The sequence below is a fragment of the Anabas testudineus genome, chromosome 21, assembly GCF_900324465.2.
Source record: "Anabas testudineus chromosome 21, fAnaTes1.2, whole genome shotgun sequence".
Classification (NCBI taxonomy): Eukaryota; Metazoa; Chordata; class Actinopteri; order Anabantiformes; family Anabantidae; genus Anabas; species Anabas testudineus.
This window is the reverse complement of record NC_046629.1, coordinates 6,495,613-6,522,787: the sequence shown is the minus strand read 5'-3', so window position 1 is coordinate 6,522,787 and position 27,175 is coordinate 6,495,613. Positions and strand designations below refer to the sequence as shown.

The 27,175-nt window shown below is 41.2% G+C and overlaps 1 protein-coding gene across 1 annotated transcript in view; it reads right to left on the bottom strand.

Moving 5' to 3' along the window:
- The window catches only part of adcy5 (adenylate cyclase 5), a 50,341-nt gene that overhangs the window by 9,331 nt on the left and 13,835 nt on the right, over positions 1–27,175 (bottom strand). Inside the window, exons 2-11 of the mRNA XM_026376494.1 lie at positions 16,733–16,882; positions 15,812–15,933; positions 9,736–9,847; positions 7,878–8,005; positions 7,168–7,326; positions 6,891–7,032; positions 4,756–4,893; positions 2,621–2,643; positions 1,161–1,320; positions 545–642 (exon numbers count right to left, since the gene is read on the bottom strand). Coding sequence (XP_026232279.1) covers positions 545–642; positions 1,161–1,320; positions 2,621–2,643; positions 4,756–4,893; positions 6,891–7,032; positions 7,168–7,326; positions 7,878–8,005; positions 9,736–9,847; positions 15,812–15,933; positions 16,733–16,882 — 1,232 coding nt within the window. The remainder of the gene's footprint in view (positions 1–544; positions 643–1,160; positions 1,321–2,620; positions 2,644–4,755; positions 4,894–6,890; positions 7,033–7,167; positions 7,327–7,877; positions 8,006–9,735; positions 9,848–15,811; positions 15,934–16,732; positions 16,883–27,175) is intronic.

Here is a 27,175-nt window from a genome sequence, read left to right as displayed (position 1 = left end):
TGTTATATGTGTAAGAAGTATGGATTATAGCAGGAAAGGTGTAAAGATGGTGAAAATGATTAGAGAAGATAGATTTAATAATGAAAGAGAGAGGAGATAACGTACGCTGGACTATGTGGAGGACTGGGAGATAAAGGCAGGAATAAAAGACGAGGGGGGTGTGGAGAGATGAAAAGATCGAGGAGAGAGGTTAATAAAGAGGCGGGCTCAAGCAGATCAATACTGAGAGATGGGCTGGGAGTGCAGAGGAGATAAAAAAGGAGGAGGATGAGGAGGAACTGCCTGACACAAATCAGTTTTTTTAATATGGCTGCTGCTTACATGAAGTTCCACTGATTTCCATTTGATATTCTCTTTTATTACTCATCTATTCAGCTCTTTATGTTATGAAAATGACTTCCTCAGTCTGCTTGTTAGTCTAAAGACAGCCAAGCTTGCAAACGATGCTGCGAGGAGGATGAGAGCAAATGTGCGCGATTTGTGAGGCTGCAAAGATTAAAGGCAGAAGAAGTCGACCGAGCAGTAATTCAGTCTATTGACTCACGGTGGCACGATGACAATCTGGATGAAGCAGATGAAGAGAAAGACGAGGGAGGCACAGGCCACGTAAGCCCCGAACCTGGAGTCTACCTGTTTGGAGTACTGCAGGAGATCAAGGAGAGTGAAACAGCATTACAGCAACTGACAGCACGAAAGCAAATGTAAAAACAAAAGAACAAACTCTGAAAGGAAAATGTTGGTGTCTGGGATCAAACATGAGTTCAGGTACTGAAGGCTGAGACGCAGATGACCTCACAAACCGTAAACAGGAGACTCACTGTTTTCTACTTTTACCATAAAGAGAAAGACAGTTACTGAAAGTTGAAAACACCACAAAGCTCTTGTCTTATTTTCCCAGAACTCGACACAATAACCCAAAGTCTGGTCTTTCCTCTGAGCCTGTCCATCACTGTCTGAAGCCGTTTACTTCCTCTTTCCTTTAGCTGCCCCGCTCCCCCGTTTCTCCGTTACACTTTGCTTTGACTGACCTCCTCCAGGGACAGAAAAGGGCAGAGGAGGACAGATTTTTTTTTCCCCACAGAGAAGATTGCTTGCCATGGTCAATTATTTGCTGTTCTACTGGCAGTGTGTGCGTCTGTGGGTGGTGTGTATGCTTTAACCTTTTTCTCCAGGTCAGGCTCTCTGAAGGTGAGCAGGAACTTCTTGACATGTTCAGATCGCAGCCGGTCGATGCTGCGTGCGTCGATAGCGCGGCCCAGGAACTCGTCCACCTCATCCTCTGGGTTTAAGTTTTCCTGCGGGTTTCTAAATATGAAATGCCTGAAAAAAAGAAGGTGGGAATAAATGACGTTTGCATCTCAGGACAACCGGAAATCCTCTTTAGATTTTAATGCTGCCAAACGTTTCGAACTCCTTTTCCTAAAAGATAGAAACAACTAAGTGAGAGGCACACTGGGCAGTACCAAGTTGAACCTTTTGTCAAAGAGAAAAGAGAAATGACCGGACGTGACAACATACCTGACCAGACCCCGAGCTACAGGAAGCCCCTAAATCAAGTCTTAATTCTTGGTAATTAAGGTCTTAATATAGTGGCATAGAACATTTGTTACTCACTGTGAGAGACGGTTTTTACTCCTGAATTGTCTGCCTGAGGTCATGGTTAACATTCAGAGTCTGATACTAGTCAGAGAGGATTTTCAGTCAGGAAGTGAGAAATGTCCAAACGAAACTTTATGCTTTATCTTTTCTAGGAGATAAAAACACAGCATGTACTTCCTCAAATGCTGTCAGTCTGCATGAGAAGCAGGATCTGTGCTGTAGCCTGAAGCAGCGAAGTCGGAGCAAACGCACAGATACAGAACAGCCTGGGAAGCTTGTTTATAAATGACTGCAGCTGCTTGATCGCTGACAGCAGCGTCTGGGTTAAACCTCCCCTCCTCTGTCTTTTTTTTATATTCTGGACATGTGGTCATCACTGCACCACTTTATGAACACGTCTGTGTTAAAGACGAACGTCAAAGTCATCTCTGACTTTACAAAGAAAAAAAAAAAAGACAGGTGCTGAAAAAGGAATTTGATCAAAATTACTAACACAGCTCGACAAGCCGATCTAATTAAGTTGAACGGCCGTTATCAGCCACAAAACTTCAGGGTTTCTATAGCAACATGAGGTGATTGAATGCATCACAAGGAGGGGGAAGTCATTTTGTGCACAGAGCTGTTGTCAGCTCAGAAAACGAACACAGATGACACAGAAACGGCGTCGAAAGCGTAACTCAAGTTCAAACAAAACAAAAACGCGAAGTAGTGTTTGCGAAGCGGGATTTTAAAGATTTTAACTGTGCAGGTTTGGTTTGATATGGTTTTAGTCAAACTTTGCCATCATGTGTCCCTCTATGACTCTTAATGAGAAGCTGATTAAGTGTGAGTGCTCTGTTCATGTAATGTGATTCAAGTGACAGCTGGTTTGTGTTTGTTACTGATTGCAAAGTAGACCACTCAGTCCTCCGTTTCTCTTCTCTTTTAGATATTTCAGACAACGTGCAGATTCATGGCACCGCACTACAACGAAGAGGATGTTTGGAAAACATAAATATGTTGAGATACGATCACTACTCACTTGTCCTTGGGGTCTTCAAAGCCCTGCAAGACACAAAAGAAAAAAAAAATAGAAGCTGTAAACTGCAACATCCAGCTTGTAGTTATTGTTGTTGTTGTTATTAATGTAGTAGTTCTGTAACAAACTACTTTAAATGCCTAGATATCCTATTTTTAAATTAAACACAAAGCTAAGAAGCTTCAACCCACCAACTGCTTCTCTTATTGCACAATTATAATCATGATAAGACTCAATACAAGCATTATAATTTATAAAATAACTGTTATAATATCAGCCCTACAAGAAAAAAGAAAAAACTAATATCGAGTTTGAGCCGTAGACACATGACATGAAATAAAACAGGAGATATGAAGGAGAAAAAACAATCAAGCAGGTGTCAGTAAAATGAAATATATCAGTGTCGGACTGGGCTGAAGATCGGAAGCTGCTCTGTTCTCATCTCAACTCAGCGAGAAAACAAACTGTTTTCAACTGGCACAAACAGTATATTAAAAAATACAAGTACAAGTTCTGTTTGCAGTTTTCTATTTCCTCAGATCAGATAAGGGGGTGAAAAGTGGAGGTGATGGTGTTAAGGAGATAAACAGGACAAGTTTCACTTGTTCTTTTCACTTTTTCTTCTCCTAAAATACTGTTTAGTATGAGTGAGTGTTGCTCTTAATGAAAGAAGCTATTTCTGTCCTGTTTAATGAGGTGTAGTCCACAACAAAACAAGCACAGACGCTCTATTTGTGTCTCTTTCTGTGCCAGAACTCTGTGGTTGCTATTTGTTAAAAAGAATTTATGTAGTTCACATTATGAATGAAAAACACAGAAAAATGTGATCAGGACATTTAGATCTACTTTTAACTGAGCTCTATGACTTTCCAACATTAAATGCTCGTTTCAGACTCGGCCGGCTGTGTGGATGCTAAGATGCAGTGTATGACTCCCTCTGGTGGACAAACAACTCAACATCACCACCAGGCACACAGCTCGCTTCCTAGAGAGCAAAAGGTAGAAACTAAAACCTGGGTACTCCTGCTTCCTGACAGAAATGAGAACAAACATCCATAACTGCTCTGCCTCTCTACCCTCTGCGCGTCTTTGACTCCTCACTCTCTCCATCTCTGCCTCTATAAAAGTTCTTTATCTCCAGAGTTTGCCAGGTGATTAATCAGCAGCGCAGAGATACGGAGGAGGGCCGTGATTTATCGCGTGAAAACAGGGGCTCATGATGAAGAAAGGCTGATCTGTGGTAAATGAAGCTGATGTCTAAAGCGCAGTGAGTCAGGGTGAAGAACATATGGACGTTTTATAACACACTCATCTGACCAGTGATAAACCAGCAGTCGTCCAGCCTGATGTGAGATTTTCTTACACTGATATTTTATTAGTTATAAGTTAGGCAGCACGTTTCTGTTTTTATTGTCAAAAAGGTCGATCAAGCATCAGTTTGTCTTTTTCCTGATATTCTGTGTTAATGTGCTTAGAGTTTCAATAGAGGGCACTATCTTCTTTCTCTTTTCAGTCGTATAAGTCAAGCTATCAAATGAGAATTGCACAATTTGAGATTTATACACTGCTCTGTCTGTAAGTTCATCACTAGCTTTTTAACAGCATATACTCTATCTCTATCTTCACTGAGAGAGGTGGGCGGACTGATGATATGGATATAAACAAAACAATTGTGTGTGTGTGTGTTTCAGGTGTGGGTGCATCTATTCACTGAGTGAGTCACTGTTTGCAGGGTCGGCACCGCGCAGAGAACCACGGTACATAAATAACAATGAATCCCGATATGGTCACATGACTGTGCGACTGCTACGGACGTTAAAGTTTGGAGGATGGGGTGTTTTTTCTTTTTGTTTTTTTAACTATTTATTGTGGTAACTTCCTCACAGTGGCCAGCTACATGTTGCTGTTGTCTCCCTGAGTGCTCCTGAGAGCCGCTCTGAGGTGTGAACGGTGGAGTGTGCCCTGAAGGACCATCACAGCTAGTTATGAGGACTGCACATCAAAGCACTGTGGCTATTAACAGTGTGGCTTTGTGATCTAATGAGTGTTGAAACAACATCTATGCAGAAGAGTCACCTGCCTGTGGACGGTTTAGACACTTTCAATATAACAATGAGCACTGATGACATTTTCCTCACCATCCTCTTCATCTCCTTGGAGACCTGGTTTCCGCCCAGATGGTTGTAAAACGGACGGTCGGTCCAGTGTCCACTGTTGTGGGTGACAGAATTGGTCCTCTGTCGGTTCATTTTGGCTATCATCGCCTTTTCTTCTTTCTGTAATAGACGCAAGACACAGAAAGGAATCAGAATATTTTCATTATATGTCGACTATAAATCACCTTCTATTACTTAGTTTTGTATCTTGGCCCTATTTATGAATATACTTGTAATATAATTGTTTTCTCAAGTGAAAAACCCGAATGCTTCTTCCACCTCTCTTCCTCTCCACTTCAGTTCCTGCATATTCTGTATAAAACCCCAGACTGACAGCACCGGGTGGTTTCAGGTCTCACCACTATGGTTCGTACAGAGTACAGATCAGCTCCCTCTATGTGTATTCATAAAGCTCTTCTAGGAAAACTTTATAACTTCCACCTCCAGGCCAGAAAAAAACAATTTTATGTTTTTACTCCATTCAGATGGAATAAGATTAAAGCTCAAATAGAATCTAAAATTAGATCGACTCACTTCTTTTGCCGGCTTTAAAACTTTTACTTGGATCAACCACTGGAAATATCAAGATCTGCATTACGCAGTAGTTTCAAACAGAGTCTGTATTGTCCTGGGTTTGTAAAGACTCATGCAAAGACAATAAGAGGAACATGTTCTTCTAGAATTTTAGGTGACTGACCCTTAATATCACCAAAGCAAATAAAATCACTCTAAATAAAATGTAACTGGGCAAAGTTGTGCTGCGTCTCTTCCCTGTCTTCTCTTTTTATGTAAAGCTCTTTTGTTTGCAGCTGATGTGCAAGTTAAAAGACATATGTTTGTTTTTACAATATGTAAATTGTAATGTAGTGGTGCATAATGAACAAGGAACATTCTCAGTTCCTAGATTATTATTCAGGTCTAAGCATCAGTGCTGCAGGCAACAATTTGCTCAAAGCCTTAACGGTCAATCGGTTGTCACAACAGTATTCACAGCTGACAACTAGCAAGCAATGTTGCATGAATAGTCTGTTCTTATCCCCCATCAATACGCTCTAACAGTAGAAGCATTCAAAACCAAAGGACCTGCAGTAAACAACAAACTGTAGATTGCTACCAGATGCATAATATTGTTAACAGTATGTGCAGGAGTTAAAATCTCCTCCTACTAACATTTAGCCAGTTTCTACTCATTACACCATGAGAAACTGTAATAAAAGCATCTGCATCTGTATGGTTATGTACTCCGTTGTTCTGTGTTTCCACAGAAACAACCTCCAACTATTATTTATCACACATCTGATATTGGAACTGCACACTCGCTGTAGGGGGCTCGTTTTCAAAAACCCAATATATAAAAAGTAACCAAAATAATTAGACCGCACAATCTTCTTTCTGTCTCTCACAGCATGAGGAGCAAAACGAGAGGAAGATATCACTTCACATGACGTGCTATATATAGTCACAGCTTGTGATACCGCCAGAGGACACAGACAGCTGATAAACGTAGTACAGTCATAAACAAACAGGCAGCGAAGCAGATATGAACTCGGTTCTCTCAGAACCACAATTCACATGGGACAGAAAACCAGTTTCTAAACAATGACATCTGCAATATGGGCCGGCTGTGTGTATCTGTGTATATTGAAAGATGGCTCGATGCATCCAAAACGTCATGTTCTTAGCTTCAGAATAATTAAACACCCACACGTACATGTTTCCAGTGGGTTTGTGTTGTGTAAAGCCCTAATAGACACACAGCATGGAGCCTCAGCTCCACCTTAAAACAGACATAATGGACTCGGATATTCAGTATATTGTGCACATATTGAAAAGCAGCTGATAGAGTTTAGCGAGGTCTCTCAAAACCATTAACAAGTTGTCACAGCTGCTAGATACTAGATGCTTTTCAGCACATTTGATAGTAAACAGGGTTCTGTGGGAGTGAGAACTGCTCCGAAATGTTTTCACAAACAGAACAGAGACTGAAGTGAAATGTTGCTGTGGATTAGTTCTTGTAAGTACAGACGCTCTGCACTGAAGGGGATCATGTGTACATATATTTCCCCATTGTGTTTGTACTTTGGGCTTCTTATTTCAGATGATGGAGACGTCTGTACCCTTTTCTGACTGCAGCCCACGATGAGGTAGGTTTCTATGTTTTGCTTCTTCAGGTAGGCGTTTCTTTCTCCTCCTGCTCCCGGCTCCACATCATAGTCCCCATTGAGATAGTTCAGAGTGGCTTTAGTGATGTGGATGCGTCTGAAATGGTACCAACACACACACAAATGTTCATTATTCACATACTGTATATTCAAATGTACAACTCCAGAGGACGGTTTTCAGCTAAACAGATTAGCTGGTAGTTTGAACCTGACTATAACTGGAGAGACTTACCCAGCTTTGCCCCCAGCCTCCATCTGATTGGCTAATGTGACGTCATTGGACCAGACGTCAAACTGCCACTTCCTGAGTCCCAGCACCCCACAGTGCACCCTGCCGCTGTGGATGCCCACTCGCATGTTGACATTCACCCCCGTCACCTCCCGTACCAGCCTGCATTAAAAAAATAATAATGATCAAACTCTCAGACACAGGTAGACACAACAGGACAGCTGCTTACTGAGTGTTCTGTTGGTTCTAGTCAGCAGATGAAGCAGCAAAATGGACATTTATTTAAACAAGGGTGATCTTTAGTAAATCAGTGATCATCATGTGATCACGAAGTAAATGTTGAGAAAAAAATAAAAGTCATTAAAGAGCATGCAGGCCCTTCAGGAAGTAACCAAAATATCACATCACATGCTTTACTTCGACTATGAAACACCTCTGAGTAGACTGACGACGGAAACCAGGTGTCAGTGTTGCTGTGAACTCAGTTAAACATCAGTAGTTTGTGGATGTGCGACAATAAAGTTTTCTTTTAAAACCAGCAGAGATTAATTCCCATTAAATGTCACTAGAACGGCATCTGGAAACCATCCATTCATCCATCTAGTGTACCACGGTACAGCATGTACTCCGACACAGAGCTTCACGCATTTATCTATTTAACTGCAGCCAAATGTTACCCAGTGACGTCCCCGTTAACCCTGGGGGCAACTTACGAGATGGCCTCTATCATGTCCAACCCCATCTCCACACAGCAGTGGGCGTGATCAGCCCTCGCCTCTGGCAGCCCGGACACACAGTAGTAGCAGTCTCCGAGGATCTTGATCCGCAGACAGTGGTTCTCCTGCGAAGAAAATAACTTACAGTAAATGTACATGAACTCCGAAACTGACGTGCTTGTGATGGGTTCGTTTCACTTGAACATTTTGTTGGATACAGTAAACTCTACATCATGTTGTACTCAAATGTCATACATTTATTATCCCCCAATGTTATTGGCTCTTGCATGTAGTGGACTAGGACCTGTGGGACCTGGTATTTTTAGGACATGTGGGCTTGGGTTTGTGTTTGTGCCTGAGGACTTTTACTGTAAATGTCATGAAACAAAGACGTCAGCTTCAAACCAAAAACGACAAAACAGATGTAGTCAAGCTTAAATTTAAAAAGTGGTTATTACAGTGTACGGGTTTCTTTAAATTCACTTTTTAAATGAAATGAATAAATTATAAAAATATGTTTCACACTTCAACTAAACTTCCAAAACCAAATTTTAAATGAGTGAATGGTGTGTGGACTGGACCTGTCCTACCTGAGCCATTACCTGTTGATGTTTTTTTATAATGTGTACTTTTTCTCTTTTTACAATAACAGCAGTTTTCCTCTTTAGATTTAAGCAAATATGTCACACGCTAAGCTTAAAACTCAAATCTCTCCTCACAGCATGTTAGTGTGCATCTGCCCATTGATCCGTAGGGCTAAAGAGAACACTGCGTCTCATGATAGCCACCTGAGTATCTCTCTAGCACATGGCTCTGAGAATATACAAAAAGAGCCACTGTGTAAAGAGCACACTCGGTTTTGTGTGGATGTGTGCATGTGTATGCACAAATCCAAGGTACAGCTGGCCTAAACAGAAGAGTGTTAGGACCAGCGTTTGTGGTTTATTATGCCATTATGCCCGTTTCACTCATACATATTGATTAACACACCATTTTACCATTCATAAACAAATCAAATTCATTGAGCATTGGCTGAAAAAACAATGATGCATCTGGATAAGAAAAAAATATATCAATACTCAAGACTGTGCCATTTGTATAGCTGTGATCTAGATATCAGATGTGCTATAAATAAAGTCTCACTATGGTGTCTTTTATTTTTATTTAGCTGTGTTTAAGACAGAATGTTGCTAAGTCATTTAGATTTTTAAATTAACTACCTGCAACAAAATTAGGACGTAGAGTTAAATAAAATAAAAAATAAATAAAAAAAAGTAAAAATGAATCAAGTTTAATTCTGTGTTCAAGACTAAACTTTATAGTTATAGATAGATAGTTCATAGATAAACTTCAAAAAGCAAAACCTGGAAGAAATCCTGCAGAAATTGACCCAGTTTGGGATCTACGTTTTATTTTCCTCCAACATTGGAGCTGTGTTGGATTATTTGCACCAATTTTACCAACATTTTACCAATGTTTGAACAATCTTTGAAATGTTCGGACAGATGAGATGAACGGGAATTTCAAATGCCTCACGGTATTACATGTAATACTTCCCCATCCGGTCCACAAACTTCAAAACAGTTTTTCCTGCTTGGACACAAGAGTTTGTTCTTCTCCACGTGTTTTATTCACATCATGTTGTCAGGCTTCACGTTTTATCTAAGCAACAACCTCAGTAACAGAGAGATAAGACAGCTCTACCTCTGCCTAGTTTACTGTCTTCATAGAGTTTTTGGCATTTGTATGGAAACAACTGCAATCTTTCTATATAGATAATACAATAGATAAAACATACAAAACAACATTTGTGCACATTATATATACTTGTACATGTATTTAATTGTGTCCTTACTGCTGCCAACTTGTCAAAGCGGGCGAATAGTTCATTGAGAGTCATCACCAACTCCTGCGCTGTGCACTGGGACGCCAGGCTGGTAAAACCCTCAATGTCTGCAAATAAGATGCTGCAGAAACACAAGAACAGGACAGACAAAATTCAACATTCAGGGAAAGAGGAGGCTAAAAACAGACATCACCAGCAATAAGTATGTACATTAAAATGCAACTTGTGGAAAATTCAATTTAAGCTGGAATTTACGTTTCTCTGAAGATGCACGTACACGTCTGTGCGGACCTCAGCAGAGATGAGTGCTCTAGGTAAACATACTTACTGTTCTGTAACAACTGTTCAACTGCATGTTTGGTCTCTGGAGTAGTTCTGCTCATGCTGCTAAATGGCAAGATGCATCTTAAGTTTAGTCCTGCTGACCAGCTGGGGCATTCTCTGAGGAGTAGTTTCACCTGTGGCACCGAGTTTAGCTTCTGTCCTAAAACTGTCAGTCTGTGATCAACTTACATGTTGACTGCACAGAAGGAAAACATCACCTAAAGCAACAATATGAAATAGTTTAAAGACAACTACAGAGCTAAATATCACACAGGCATAAGGAGCTAAGAGAGATTATTTAAGTTACGAATCACCATTGGAGCAACTCATAAGTCATGTTTAAAGGTAATACAATACCTGTAATCTGGGGTTTAAACTACTTGATATAGCATTTGTGCTAATGAGGTCTTGTCCTGGAAAAATTGCATGAACACAGTGTGTGCGACTGAGAATGAGAGAAAATGAGCCTTAATACAACTAAGTTAGATTCCCGTCCATGAAAATAAGGTAAACCGATACAGCAGAGGTCTTTCTGAGACTGAGGCATTTTCATTACTCTCCTAACACCAGGACAGATGATCTCACCAGGCTGAATCATGGCTCTCAGAAAGAAACGAGGACAAAGGGGACCGGGTTGGCAGGTAGGGACAGTAAAAAGCTCACCATTAGCTGTGGGAGACAGTCAGATTGGCGTCATGCACACTCACAGATAAAAAAACCACTGTGAGCCAGCTCATCCTGAATGGCTCAAGTTGTCACCAGGTCACTGATATTCTCCTGTGTTGAAGGTGATAGGTCACAGTTCAGTTTTGGATATGACAAAAATGAAAACTAATTAGTGTTAATAGTGACTAGCTCAACACTAGACAGTGAAAACTAGTCAAACTATGAATATGTAGGAGGTGCTTTTTAAGTCAGAGCCGCAGGAAGAAGACAAAGAAGAAGAGACCACTATGAATAGACAAAGGTTTGTGACCAAACAAGCTCACATGAATCTCACAGGGTAGGTGCCTGCTACACAGCCAAGAACACGGTGTGTTTGTACAGTACGTGCAGGCACAATGTGTTTCTGTTCATATTTCCATGTAGAAAACAGAACTGTATTCTGTGCGTGTGGCATTAATTTGAGTGCTAAGGCACCGGGTGCACAAAGTGCCCACATGTCAAGAGCACTCACATGTTCTAATCAACTTGAGTTTCAAAATGCCTAAATTTGCTCAATTTGGATCTCGGGCTGAAAGGGATTAAGAGTCCCCACTCTGGGGTACACATTTCTGAGAATAATTGATTGTTTTCTGTGAGCTGTTCCATGGGAGGTCGAGCGAAACCAGACACTTGGCCAGTGTGAAACAGGTCTATGAGTCTGGAAGAGGAGGAAGAGAAGTGAGAGATGGTAGTGAGTGAAGTCTATGCACCTACAAGTTATAAATTAACTGTACACAACTGCAAGCAATTACACATTTTACGTCTAAATCTCTCTCTCACAAACACTAACTTGGAAAATGCACTTCAAGCATATACAGTGACCAAAATAGAAAACCCAACAGCCCCACTTGAGCAGCACTCAGAGACAGTAGAGAGGAAAAACTCCCTTTAGAGGAAGAAACCTCCTGCAGAACCAGACTCAGGGTGGGCGGCCATCTGCCATCTCCAAGTAGAGAGGGTGTCTGCCTCCCGAACCTGAATTGGGAGCTGGTGCCACATGCACAAACTGGAATCTATCCAATAGATAAGATTTAAACCAGCCTAGTGCTGACATGTTCCAGTCTGTGTAATGAAATGTTGTGATCTATAGTGTCCAAGGCAGCACTAAGTAAAGACAGAATATTAATTAATCATTTATATTCAGTGCATAAGTGACTTATTCTCTCAGTCTGAATCTGTGTGAGTCAAATATATGTTGCACAGATTCCCTGGTGGATTACCAATTCCTCCTCACTGACGCAGTGAGTGAAGCAGAGAGGAAGACCACTTCCCACAGCCTGTCAGTGGGTGGTCAGGTACAAAAGCAGCACAGTGAGAGAGGGCATGGGAAAGTCCCATTTCACTGTTACCTTGGTGATGAGTCACCTGTTAGTACACAGCATCAAATCCTGGTGATTGTTGCTTTTGTGAGTGACTGCACTGAAAGTCTACAGTATGTAGTTTCACATGAGGAAAACGTTGGACTTTCATTCTTTTGCAGCTATTATGAAGTTATTTGATGTAGTGTAGTGCGCTTCTTCGAAACCAAGACGACTATAGCTAATTATTTAGCACACGAAAGGGTTTGAATGACAACCGCACAGTCATTTACAAAACGATGACTGCCTTCGACTCAGTTTATAATTGACAGGTGACTGATGACAACAGATTGGACAGAGCCCCAGCCCTGGTAACTGAACGCTACAGAGAGGGTTTGAATGCACCTGTATCAGGACGGTCACCTTTTCCTGCTTACAGAACCACTTCTGCAAAATCTGTTCTGGGTCATATCTCTGCTGAACCAAAGCTGAGATACGACCCCCCTGTCCCCCAGCTGCTCAGCCCTGCAGCTCGGCAAGTGGCTCAAACAGACTCTGTTGTTGGCTCTACTTCACTTCATTTACCTCTTCACATCACTCATCCTATAAATAACAGCCATCGTTTCCTCTTCCTTTCTTTCTCTCTGACCATCTTTCTCCTATATTTCAGATACTTGGCCGACCTTGTTGCAGTTGCAGAAATGAACTTCCTCCCTTCCTCCACTCATGCATGATTACCTACAATGCACAGTTTAACGTTTGTAACCTGTTTGCTGCACAGCATCGGTTCCAGTCCTGCTTTCAAATAGAACATGAAGAACAAAGGTAAGGTCAGTTCCTCTAATTTATGCAACGTTCTTCCATGTCTTTCTCCTCGGGGTGCTGCTGGCCTACATAACAGCAACAGTCACAGTGCTGCTTTTGAGAATATTTCTCGAGCACTCACAGGGTGACCCAGCAGCATCAAAACATCCACCTCAAAGCTGTGTTGTGTAATATCTTAGTCAGCACACATTTTGGTCTCACTGCAGAAGCCACAGGACATTGTTTTCCTCTAGAGGACAAACACAAGTGGGATGCCACACTCTCAGGAAAGGTACCACTCTTCGAAAGTCCCCTCAGTGGTACGAATTATACCTTCTAAACTAAAACGATGGACCACTAGTGACTAAGATTTACTTTTAAACCGAGCGATGACAATTCAGAATCATAAAGAAATCCTGAGTGCATAGTTGAGACCTGTATTTACCCAAATTCTTTTTTCAAAGTCTCTACTAGGTGGTCGAGGTTTCTTGTCACCATCTTTGTTTTTGTAGAGAAGAAACTGTCATCCCAAAGAAACAAACTCACTAAACTAAAATTTAACTATTCCAGGACCGAACTGGATTGTTTTTGACTCTACCCACTAAGAAAGTCTATGAGAAATTCTAAAAATACCTGCACAAATTTGGTGAGTGTTGTAAAAATTGTTTAGCACTGTCACCACCCACCACCCATGTTATTCATGTAGTGTACTCCCTTAACTGACTTTAATAGCTATTCCAAGCTGAACTGGTGCAAATATGAACCCTATATTGTTAAAAACCACTTGAACTTCATGCTGCCTCACAGCGTATCATTATGTGCCGTTCCTTTGTGAAACAAGAACTACTGTATTTGATTGCTCAGGACTCCAGAATGAGAAAACAGCAGGTAGATGAGACTAGAATAGAAACATGCAGTACTCTACAATGTGCAGCAATAAGCATCGGACTCGGTGACTCGCCCTCCACCTTCTGGTTTCCTTCTTTCGTTGGAACAGTGGGAGCTGTCACTTCTCTTCCTGTTGTTGCTCGGCCTCTCAGCGGAGCCCTAATTACAGAAAGCCACAGTGTGCTCTCCAAGAGGCCTAATCACACCAGGTTAGCCGGCCATTGACCACACACTCATGACCACAGAGGAAAAACTAGCCAAGCTTAGCGGATGCTGCTAATGTGCCACCTGCTCCCTACTGACTCAAACCTACAGCAGCACAATCTACTTTGTTTGTTTGGTTTGAAGGTGTAGAAGTTTGCTGTAACTGCAGGTTTTTGTACTAATTATGCAGAAGCCGACTTCACGGGTAATAATAAATTACAGGTTACTGGCTTGTACAGCACTAATGAATACATCCACTGTGAACACACACAACATTTTATTCTCCTCTTATCTGCAGGCAACCGAGAATCGCTAAACGCTGTTAGAGTAAAAGTTCTCATGCAGCTTCGAGGGCCCCGTCTTCAGTCAGACATTTCAACTGTGCCCACTCTCCAAAAACAATTGGCACTCTTACTTTTACTGAACTCTTAAACTTAGAAAACTAAAAAAAGGATCCTTCCTGATAATGATCGCCTTAATAGGAATAAAAAGACCTTTGTGTACGAGAGCTTCAAGTACGTGACCTGATGCTCTAACCAATGAGGATTCAAAGGAGCACATCAAAGCGATAAAAGGTTTCAATAGCACTTATTATGTATTCAAGTTTGGGCTTCCACCTGACTCAGTGCACAGTTTGGTACGAAGGCCGCTCCTGCCACACGTACGCGTGTACACACACCGAACTTACAAGTCAGTTCTCACTTTGATGCACTGTTGTCTTACTCCACAAGGTGGTGCCAAACTAACCTCTTCTTCTTTTCTTTTCTTTTTTTTTAAGCAAAGCCACATCACACCCTCTTAAAAAAGGTAAAGCGGTATTCACTGCATCACTAAGGCTGCAAAATGAACACTGTAAACAAACAGCAGCCAGATATCAGACCAAACATCGCTGAACCATTCAAAATTCTGCGTCACTTCCATAAAAACATATGTTTTTAGCTGTGATAACATATTTGCAAAATGGTTTTCTAATTATCAATTAGCGTTTTTACTTTAACAATGATCTTCAGTGTATTTCTGACCAAGTTGATGTTGCTTTAAAACTACACAACTGCTGTGTATGAATACGCTATAAATAAATTCAGATCGTTTTGTTCAGTCAATGGATGATATATTCTAATTTCAAGTTTACAATATTTTCACTACAGTATAAATGATCATACACTCTATATGGAGAAATGCAGCCTATTGTCATGAACACACTGGCACTTCACCCGTCTCTGTGGGTGGGCTGCACCATTAGAGGATTAACCTGTATTCAAATCACGATGTATTGTACAGGTCTGTTGCCTCAAAAAAATGTTAGAAACAAAAACAAACTTAGTTTTAAACACAATATAATTGATTTTAATTAAAAACTTGCTTTGTTGCGTTTGTTTCTGAGCTTTAAAGGACAATAAAAAATGGACTAAATGGTTATAAAGAGCGTCTAGCTTGTCGTACATTTTTACAAAAAGCTAAATTTTTCTGATCCTTTCTGGTATCTTATGACCCAACAGAGCTAAGTACAGCATTTTTCTCCAAAGCACTCGTTACTGATAAGTTAATTTATATATTGAACCATAAACAGTGTAGATATTGACAGTATATAAAAGCTTGTTGTAAGTTAGTCAAATGCAGCCTTACCAAACTTTCATTTTTAGACTTTTAATTGTACCAGATGAAGTCAATATGCAGTGGTGTGTATTTTTATGTGGGTGGCTGTGTTGTCTTTTTGTCAACACACAGCTTGAAATCATTTGCGAAGTGTGGAGACGTGTGAGGGAAAAAAAAAAAGTGTCATTTAGAGCAACTTCAATCTGCTTCCCCTCATTACCTCACTTCACCCTCCCTGTGGTGGGCAGGCCTGCCCCTGATCTTACCTGACGTTGTCGTGCTTCTGGATGTAGATCTTGTGAAACATCATGTCCTCCTGCTTGGCGTTTATATCAGCTTTCATCTCCATGGCAACATGGCGGGGAAGCACTGAGAGCAGGAGGCGTTCCTGCAGGAAAGCGTGGGGGGGGGGGGATAAGTTCAATGGACAAGTATAGCACTGTATGTAAATGAAAGAGGTGGGAGCTTGGGCCACCTGAGGGGAGACAGCGCAACCAACACACCTGTTCACAACAATAACTAAAGCCCTATATTATAATAAAACAGTTTTTACTTATTAACTAGTACAATAGCTGTAAAACTAAGTGTGTAATTAGAATAATTCTGTGTATGGAAAATATCATAATATATGAAATGTATAGAAAACATGTTTCATTATAAGTATCAAACTGTAATGACTGCAGCCGGTTGTCATTTCACACTGGAATAACATGTGTTAGTGCACTCATCAGCAAACAGCTACAGGCTCTCATCGTACAAGTTATCGAGCAGTGAATATTTCATGCTAATGTACATGTAAGAAAATGTTTACCAGCAAATGGGACCAGTTCATAGATTAAAATATCAATACATAAGCAGATATAACATCATAGTGAGTGGTTTTGTGCTCACTGGCTGCACAACGATTCCCAATTATTCATTGAATGGAAACCTGCCTGCGTGCTGATCATTTATTGTCCATTAAAAATAGCAATAAAAGTAGGTCATGCAGCACACTGTATATCTTCAGCACTGATAAACTGGATAAAACAAATATTTTTCAGCTGCCGTCCTCTACTGAGCACACTCTCTTAAAGCCTGCTGGAAGTGAGCGTGTCATGTGCCTTTTGGTGGGTGTCTTCCTGCTGGTGTCCATGTCTACAGCCTCTATCCTGTCACCATAAATCAGTTCTCTCCGTTTCGCTCACCTGCTGCTGATTTTCCCTCTGGGAGTGGAGGCGAGCCTGGATGCATTCCCTGGTCTCCTGAAAAGCCTGCCTCTGGGAGCCCTCGGCAGGGTAGTGGGTGCATACTCCCACAATATTGGTACAGGAGAAGATCAGCACGTTGGACACTATCTGTGGAAGACGGCGAGAAGAACAAGCACCAATGTCAGCCAAGGGTTAAAGACGCAAGCTGTGGAGTTCAAACCCTGGACGTTTCTCACTCTCTTTACTCTTGATGCTATATCTAACACTGGCATCTATCTATGAAGAAAATAAGCAAATGATCCTTTTACTACTTATAAACAGTATAACAAATAGTGTAATACAGAAAAATGACAGAGAAAAGGTATCTGGGATTGTTCATAGTTTCAACCTTTATCAGACAAATGTTTTGTCGAGCCTAAAATAAACTGATTTACTTATTTGTACATATTAATAATGTGAGAATAGAACTTTTTAAATGGATCTTTACCTAACTTACTGATGTGGTGTGAGTTATATTAGCCTGTTGAGGACCTGAACTATAGCTTCATAGTTCAGCTCTGAGTTAAGATGCTTTGCTGTAGACTTTAGAGGTTGGTGACCAAAAACAGACAAACAGGGAAACAACATCTCAGTGACTATATTAAAACTAAGGCAAATAATTTCGATTAAGTTATTGGCTAGTTGAAAGATAATTAGTAAACTTAGTCTCCCAACTATGAGGATTTGCTGCATTAAACATCATTTTTAACCTTGAGTCAAACAAATTAAACAAAACCTATTTTAATGCTTCATAAGTAAACAATAAACTGATCAAGCAAGGGGGGCAATCTGCGTAATTGATAAAGAATAAATGTCGGTAGCACTATATTCCACACGTCTACCACTACAAAACAAAAAGACACTCAAGGTCACAAGGTTGCACTTATGATGAGGTTATTACTGTATAGTAAAGTGTTTTTCAATAGAGTCTGAAAGTACAGTATGTTTAAACATTAAATATGCAGAACGGAGATGTGGATGGCTGACAAAAGGTGGGCAGAGAGAAACAACGTGTTTGATGTATGTTTTCCAGGCCTGCAGCTGTTTTCCCTCCAACTAAAGCACTCTTTGTTTCCATTAGCTCCACTGTCTGCAGCAGGAACAGGGCGCCCCAGCCCTCTCTCCTTGATTTTGACACCACATCTATCAGAGCATCCCAGCGCAGCCCCGGCAGGACTCCCTCAGCTGAGGACACAGCAGGCCCAGAGCCAGTTCACATGCTACCAGCTTGACTGTTTGGGTGCGTGTCCAATGTGACATGACAAAACAAAAAGAGAGGACAAACAGACCACGTTCTTGCCATCAGCTGAAATATTTATCAAGATTTTGAAGATATTTGACATATTTATTCAATGACACTGAAATTACAGGCTGACTCTAAATAGACTTGGAAGAGTTAGTACTCAGAAATGTCCTGTCATTTTCTGTATAGGTGTATTTATACAACACATTTTTTATCTTTGGGCTCAAATGGGATCAAATCATAGATACTACAATAAAGAGCCAACTCTCTGTAATTAGAGTAGATCGCTATAGAAAGAACTGTGTGGGAGATTTTAACACACGGTGCCCAAGCCCATCGCCATCACCAGACGCTGTACCTTCCCTGTCCTCTCACTGCTACGACAGCCGTCTAAGATGCCCTCTAAAAGCTGCATTCCCCATCACTGCTACAGGTAAAAGAAGAAGAAACGCTTTCAAATCAAAGTCAGAGCTTAGTGGAAATGCAATTACTTAATTAGTACGGCACATGTAAACATGCTACCCAGTTTTCCAGAGTAACCTGGTTTACAGGACAGGTAATGCCAGAATAATAGATGGTTGAACGTCTGTGGGAAACCCAGTCTTGGTGCACACTCGCATGTGAGTGCTCACTAAAACTAACTTTTAATTTGCAAATGAGTACCTTTAGGTTTCATAGACCTTGTCCAAGTTTCCACCTATCAAACAGCGTGCAAATTGTCATGTGTCCAAGAAGCCAGTGCTAAAGACATTGTTCTATTCACTGCCAGGCATACAGTGGGTCCTGGGACCGGCAGCCAGCAGCAAGCCAAAGCAAGCGACCCATTCTGCTCATAGAGCCGTTTAATGGGCTGAATCACCCAGCTGAATCACATTCACACCAGGGGCCTCTCTGTTGCCGGAACAAACTGAACAAACACAGCACGTCTTTATCGAGTCAAAAACCCCTCAGCAGGTCTCTGTGCAAAAACCAAGCGCGGTCATAGGGAGGAGCGACTGGCTGCAGACTTGTCTGGAAGTGAGGCACGACCATGGAAAATAACTAAATGAGGCAGACAGAAGGTGGTGAATTTAGAAAAGGTTACTCAGCTATTTCTGCCACTTACCTGACAGAAAAAGGCAAAAGAATCCTTCAACACGTTGCACTCAAGTCAATGACCTTGTTTCAGAGGCCAAAATGGTTCAATGATGCAGTTTGTGCTGCATACCGAACATTTCATATGAATTATTCTTTTATTTTTATGTATTTAAGTCATGGATACACTACAGCAACTTATTGTTCCTGTTTAAAATTGGGCTTTTTATTTTAAACAGAACCAGCCAGCTGCAGATGTCCATGCAGCTCCACTGAGCCTTCATAGCATGCCACCCCCACACTGCCATAGAAACAGCATGCATCAGATAAAGTTTTTTTTTTTTTTTTTTTTAAAGAGGGCAATACAAATATTCCCCAGCAGCAGTCTTATTCTATTAATACTGCCAGTGCTCACCCAGGCCTTATTTGGAAACCTATGGGCTTTTCCTCACCACAGAAGGGAAGTGAGAGCAGAAAAACACAGCTCCCATCTTTAATAGAGAGATCAGCCCCGAGGGTATGAACACTGAATTCTATAATCAAATAACTACAGAGGAAAACCGGTGAGGTGTCTGCTCTTTATCTGTATCAGTACGTGTAAATACATCAAACTTAACATATAGAATCAGGGTAGATGATTTTCAGTAGTTTCCCAGGTGAATCGTGAATATTGCTTTGCTCACCCCACTCACAGTGACTCATTTTCATACTATTCAAAACCTGCAGCAGCGAAAGATGGCCAAGAGCTCTTAGGCAAGTCATTTTCATAGCAAATGTTAAAACACAGCCAACACAGATTCAGCTTGAAGGACCCCACATGTCCAAGTACCTGTGCTGGCAATGAATCCTTTGGCAGATTACGATTCACAAACATACTGAGAAGAGAACGGTGGTGTAGCAGGGGATAAAAGAGGCAACAGCAAATAAACATCTGCTCGTAGACAGTGTGCAACAGCACAAACACATCTGTCTTGTGTGTCTGTAAAATACAAGTTTCAAGTTTAAAAAAAAAAAATCGAAACTGGCTTAGGTTCAATGCATTTCCACCTGGTATGCATTACAAGGACATAGATGCCTCATTTATAGCGAAATGACATAAGTATGGAACCACTACTAACCCAATCCAGAAGCGTATAACCAAAACAACACTGGAGCACCTTCAGCACAGCTGTTCAACACATTTATCAAAGCAGCTCGTACAAGAACCTCGTACAACATGAGTCCAAAAGTCCAAACACTTACCTCATTATCTCCTGTAAAGAAAACACAGCTCCATTAACTGCAGTTTGCTAATTAAGGTGCAATGATAATGACCGTGGATGATGCAAGTCAAGCTCCTCTGTGTTCTTACGTGTCTAACATTATTCTTAGAGGATGTTAAATCATTACCAGCAGACACCAAAAAAAACAACATCCTAAGTTTTGATATTTACCCTGCAGTCTGAGTTTTTACCCTCTCATACTGTATCTCTCCCACACTTTCTTTTCCATCAACCACAAGGTGTCCCGCTCCTGTTCTTCTGAACTCATGCCACGTTTTCCACAGCCCGTCTTTCAGAGATCCTACCCACATAAGCAATGACAGCAACAAGCACCAAACCACATTGACCTGAATCATGGTAAAGCAAGCTCTTGTATTTCCGCACATGGGTACACATTAAAGGTATCCATGTGATCTCGTTAGCCACTCAGCTGCAGCAGACCAATGTTTTGTATTGTTTGGCTATCAGGTGCTCTATCAGCAGGCTTATGAGGATGCACAGAATGACACAAGCACAGGTGGGATGCAAGACGCATTTCTGCAGAGTGTGGTAAATTCCAAATAAAGCTCATGAAGCCCAGGTCATGTGTTTGGACACTTAAAGTACTGACACATACATTTTTGTTTTTCCGGCTCTGTGCTCCACCACATTCAACTTGAAATAAAACACAGAACACTACATAGAAGCGCCAAGTCGCAGAAAGCATCACTCGCAAATAGCTTGACCCCAGAACCTGTTGAGAATTTGAGTTTCTATGACGAAAGCAGGATCACAAATTCCTGGAGGAACGGCCATAAACATTATGTTAGGCAAAAGTCAGAACAAGAGTTGACTGTTAACTTTGTTTTGCCCCTCGGTAAGTACTGCAACGCGGTGTCAGTCCAATTTTTACTTTTACTTTTCATTAGATTATTAAGTTGATTACAGATATACACCCTCCTAGTTAGCACAGTAGGGCACATTGTGTGCTTTAAAGGATAAATGCAGCTCATGTGCTGCATGCTGATTACTGTGAGCAGCCCACTGCCAGTCTGAGCCTGCAGGGCAATGTACAAGAGGGTGAATGTCTAGTGATTCACATAAGATGAGAGCCTGTAGCTGTTTGCTGATGAGTTCTGGATGTCTGTGTGCGTCCACATGACAATCCTATAAGATTGCTGTCTATTACACAGAAGTCTGGACTCAAGCTTGCAGCTCGCATGTTCTTTACTATAGGGTAATCGCAGATACAGTTTAGTTGCACAGGAATTTTAGATTTCAGGAGACAGGGCTGCAGGGTTTGGTTGGGTCCAATGATTTAGCCCCACATACTCTGCATTGCATGTGACAGCCACTGGTCCCTAAACAGAGAAAAGGGGGGAAACCAGCCGAGAGAGCCACCATGGAACCCCCTAGGAGTACTATTTGTGGCCACCACCTGACGAATGAAAGCCCAATACCGGGTCTCCTAGATTTCTCCTAACTCAGTAAATACAAAGACACAGTACATTCTTTACTATCATCACCAGCTTCTAACTATATTTTCTCCCTTGGTGCAACGCAGGCAGTGCACACTAGCTCTTTTTCCAGTTGCAGAAAATGAGGTTGATGAATGCACTGGGACTGTACGTGTTGGTTCAGTGGAAAGATGCTAAAACACTCCTGGGAGCTGAAGGGAAATGCAGGGTTAGCATGATAATTCCCATGGGAATCACTAGTGTGACGCCTTTTTACATCACATCCAGTCATTTGATTTGATTTATTATGATGTTTGGTTAACGGGGACATGCACAGAGCGTTAAGCTAGATATAGCTAAATACTAATTTCCAATGGGGAGCATACCATTAATAATTCAAAAACTCCATCAGGACCAGAATTCTCCAACTAGACATGCAATTTTAATGTTGGCTTATGTAACTGATGTACCTGGATTCACAATAAACCATCTTCCCTCCAGGCTTTTTTTTTGTGTTTACAAGAATGGGACAGTAAGGTCACAGTGACCTTGACCTTTGACCACCACAATCAGTTCATCCTTGAGTCCAAGTGGACGCTTGTGGACAAAACGCATACAGTCTGGTGAAAGTCTGCACTGACAGAACCTTCCCATAAGAAAAGCTGTTTGTTTGAAGGTGGCGCTGAATTTATCAAACCAACAAATGAAGACAGGAAGGGTTTGAATCTGGATCAAAGGTGAAGTAGTGCCTTAGCCACCGTCCTCTGATTTCCAATGTTAAAGCGCCAACACAAAATGTGGAAACAATGTCAGTAACAACAGAGTTTGGCTTCGACTGGGAACGTTTCTGGGTTCCTGCTTCGACACAGAAACACCAAATGTTTTCAAGCAGCCGTGATCCCTCACAGTAGACGCTGAACTCCTGGGAACTAAAAGGTCAGCCCATGAGTCATGCCTTTGAAGAAGAAAGACAAGGCCACCGACAAACAGAAGAAAAAGCACGTTTAATTTTTCATCTCATGCTTCAAAAGAGAAGAGACAGAGAGGGGACACTGGCTAACTGGAGATTCTTCCAAATATAGACCCTGCATTTCAACACTGGCCATATGGGAGACAAGGTTGCGTGGTTTTCTTTGATGTCAACACCTCGCACTGAAATCTATTTTCCCCCCAATGCTTTGAAAACTCTGACAGGAAAGAAATTCATTTTTAATAGGCATGCAGGTTTCTGCAGCCAGTCTACTGCAGTCCATTCTGACATAAGAAAACTAACTTGTACAAATTGTCTGCACAGACTTTCAAAGCCAGGAGGTGAGAGGACTCGATCTCCATCTTACCTGTAAGGCCTCAGAGTACGACACAGCCTCATGAAATGATCTAAAGCAATGCTACAAATATCCTGCAACACACACACACACACTGCGTTAGTAGAGAATCGCTGAGCTTATGGAGAGGAAAGAAGAGGACTGAGAAGGCGTCTGCTAGTCTGCCTCGAAGCTGAAACACAATGAAAAACACTCCTGGGACCAGTCATCCTCTAATAATACTTGCATGCATTCCTCTTCCCGGTGTCACAAAACAGACATCTTTACATTTTTAATTTTATTTTTTTTATTTTAAATGATGATCACCACCATCACCACCTGAAACACTCACATCTGCACATCGAGTTGAGCGATCCGAGCACCATCTTACATTAGCACTGGTTCCACTTTCATTGAACAGTTTGGTCAAACACACTTATTCTTTTCCTGCAGAGGTGGAGAAGATTAATGCCACGCTCATGTCTAATCATTAAGGTACAAACAGCAGGTGGTTTTGTTATCCTAGATTAAAGTCTGGGGGCAGGGTAAAAAAAACGCTAGCGTGGCAAACCTGCCTCTGTCAAACCCATTCATCAATGTGTAATTTGTGTTGGAGGCTTTAAATAAACACAATAATAATAATTCTGCCAACAAATCATCAATAACTGAAGCACATTTGGCAGAAATACAGTCAAGCACACACTTCCTTTGTTAAAACCTGTGAGTTTGGTGAAGGCCAGATCACATTACAACAACTATATGATCAATGGGACTGGGACTAAGAGAAACACACAGGAGCCAGTTTGCAGAATACTCTTGTAACTTTACATTTCACCTGCTTCTCATTGTGCTGAATACAGTTCAGAGATTAGCCTACAAATGATTCACTGATCAGTGGACATGCAACTGTGGGGCCATTAAGGATTCACATTTCATTTTTGCTGCTTTTACTGAGTTACATCTTTAAACTGTTGGCCCTCTGGTCTATTTTTCATATGAAATAGCAATAAATAAATAACACAAACACTGAAGCACATTGGCACTCAAGATGCAAACTGCAAGATAGAGACTTGAGGCAGCAATAAAGATAACATCAGAAAACAAGTGTAATATGCAAAATGTGTACACAACATGCTGTCAAGTGAGCACTTTCAGCAGTAAAGGAGTTTACAGTGTGTTGTCGCTCGTGAATTCAAGTGATACAGCTCAACACTCATGTTACGTTATTCTGATAAGTCATTGTCATGTTGTTGGAAGTGCTTCTTATTATCTCAGTTTAAATATAGAGTAGGCCCTTATATGTGTGTGAAAGCTCCAGCAGTCAGTCATGAATCAGAAACTATGAAAATTTGTCACTACAAATATTTGACTTGTGTCTGCACAAGTGTTTTACTACAAATGAGAGGTCGGCTAAACTGTGAACTGAATTTACATAAAAACACATGATGAGACGAGACAGAATCATCACTGAACAAACTCTTTTCCATGCAAGTTTGCAACTGGTTATACTCCAAGTATACTGCAAACAAGCCCATCACAAACAAACACCAGTGTCCACGTGATAAATCCTACTGATCCAGACTCTCCTCCCGTAGCATCAGTATTCAAATACTAGTTATTTTCAGATCTTCCTGACTGTTCACCAGGTTTCACATTTTTATTAACATGGATCAGCACAAAAATGAGTACAAACATATACGATGCAAGGAACCATTATGACTTTGGTGATCGGCTGACTTTTCTTTTCTTTTGCCACCGTGAGGTTGATGTTTGTAGTTTTAGGTGAAATGTCTCAACAATTAAATTTACAATTTACACGTCAATGTTCCTTTTGGGATTAATGTAATAGATTAGGGTTATTTTTAATATTTTATCTCATGCCATCCATGACAAAAAAAAACTTTCTTTGTACAGTACTTTGGTTTCCAAATGTCTATATATGAATCACCCGTGTAGATAATCTCCTTTTCCAACCAAATAGCTACCTTGTATGTGTTTAAACAGAAAGAAATGTAAAATAAGTAAATTACAGTAGAGAATTGAAGGACAAAAGTAGTAAAAGTAGTTCGCTATAAGAGAGAGTTAGACTAAAAGAACCAGATTTAGTTATTAAAACATTCTTTATTGCAAATGTGGGATTCTCTGAATTTTAGGATTGTGACTGAGTAAGAATCAGGCAAACTTAATGAATGAGAGATGAGATGGTGATAAAGTTATAAAATAGGAGCCAACTGCAAACGCACAGTGCAACAGAATGAGGACAAAAACAGTCGAGATCATAAGGCCGTCATTTATCTGAAGACAAGAAAGAAACAGAGCTTGCAGTGGATCAGCAGAACCTGAGCTGAGCTTTGTATTAGCAGGAAAGAGTGAAAGTGGGAAAGCTCCCCCGACAAAAGGGGGACTACGCGATCAAAGGATGCTTAAGTGCTTAAGGTTACTGCAGCTCCGACTAAGTGTGGCACAATGTGAGAGAATTATGGTCGTCTCCGGAGTAGTAACTGTTGGATGAACCAATAACTCCAACAAGCAAAATAAACAGTGGACGTGTGTGGGAGAGACAAAAATTCAGTGTGTGTGATTGAGAGGTTGAGAGTGTGTGAGAGAGAGAGAGAAAGAGTGAGAGAGAGCTTAGTGGGAGGAAGTACCTAGTCCCCAACATACCAAGCATACCATTACTGACCCAGCAGGGGATAAATATTAACGCTCAGCCTCAGTGTATGTGAACCTCTGCCCTGTTTTGTATATTTACTTCACACCAATTGGAAAACGTAACCAAATACAGTCACAGTGTAAGGTTAAGAGAACACTACGACTGACAGCCTCACCATCACCAAGTACAGCACACTGAGACACACTTACTGAAGCTTGACATCTATCAGGCAGCTGCACTGACACCACCTGATGGGGTCTTACCTGTAGCCCTCCCATCAGAATCCTCATCGCTGCCCGGACTCTTCAGGAGCTTCCGCCACAGAGGAGAGTCTTTCCTGCCAAATCTGGTCATAAAGCCCATTTGCTATAAATGGTTGATTCCTTTAATCACTGGAATGTTACTGGCTCTGAGCTCTGAGCGGCTGGATAATGTAGAGATAAGCCTACTGGTGGGGTCCTTAGGCAATTAATGATTAATGTAAATGTAGCTCTGTCTTCTATGATTAAGGCTACAAGATCCAGGTTTGAAAGATTTGTTCAGAAAAATAAACATTTACCACATCAGACATGTTGAAGAGACAGCTGCAGGACCACGTACTCACACATTCAGTGTTTAGTTTACCCTGAGACTGATTTAACAGGAAGCCACCAACAATATACATTACAGTAAATGAGTGACTTTGGCACGAAGAAACAGGTGGATAAGGAGAAAGTGCGAACAAATAAAGCTCCAGCTCTGCATCTGACTGCCTAATATTAAGTGTCCAGCAGGGATTAAACTCGGGGACATGAATGCGTGTCAGATATCCTATGCTCCTCTTCACTGCCTCCACTTGTTCCACAGTTTTACCCACACAGCCCTTGTGATGTTTTGCGTCTGCCCATCTGTTGTGTTTGGGTGTCTGGGAGCCGTCCGGCAGCCAGCGGCCATGACAGTTCTGTCTGAGTGATCAAACACACCCACGCTGTGATTTCCACAGCACCGAGCCAAAACAGACTGGAGGCCCTCGGAGGCTGATGGAGCCTTGGTTACAACTGGCCCGTTCAGTGACAGTTTACACTATAACACCTTTCAAAATATGCCAACTGCGCTGCTGAGTCTTCCAAAAGCCTTCAGACTGTTGTTTAGTCGTGTAAACAACACATCACTGCACAGCTACACGACCACATCTCCACAAGATCCAGTGTCTGTGGTACAGAAGAGCAAATTTGTCGTGACCTTTTGGTGCCGAAGAGATATTTATTTAACTACTTTACAGCATATTATCATAAATAATACTGTTTGCACTGCCATACCAAGAGGCAGAACTAGTTTACAAACATTCAGATAACTAGATTTTGTCTATAACAGATTCCAAACAACAGGTTTTTAGCACTTTTCCTTTTAGTTTATAGTCTTTTGTGCTTTATGTTAAACACTGAAAAAT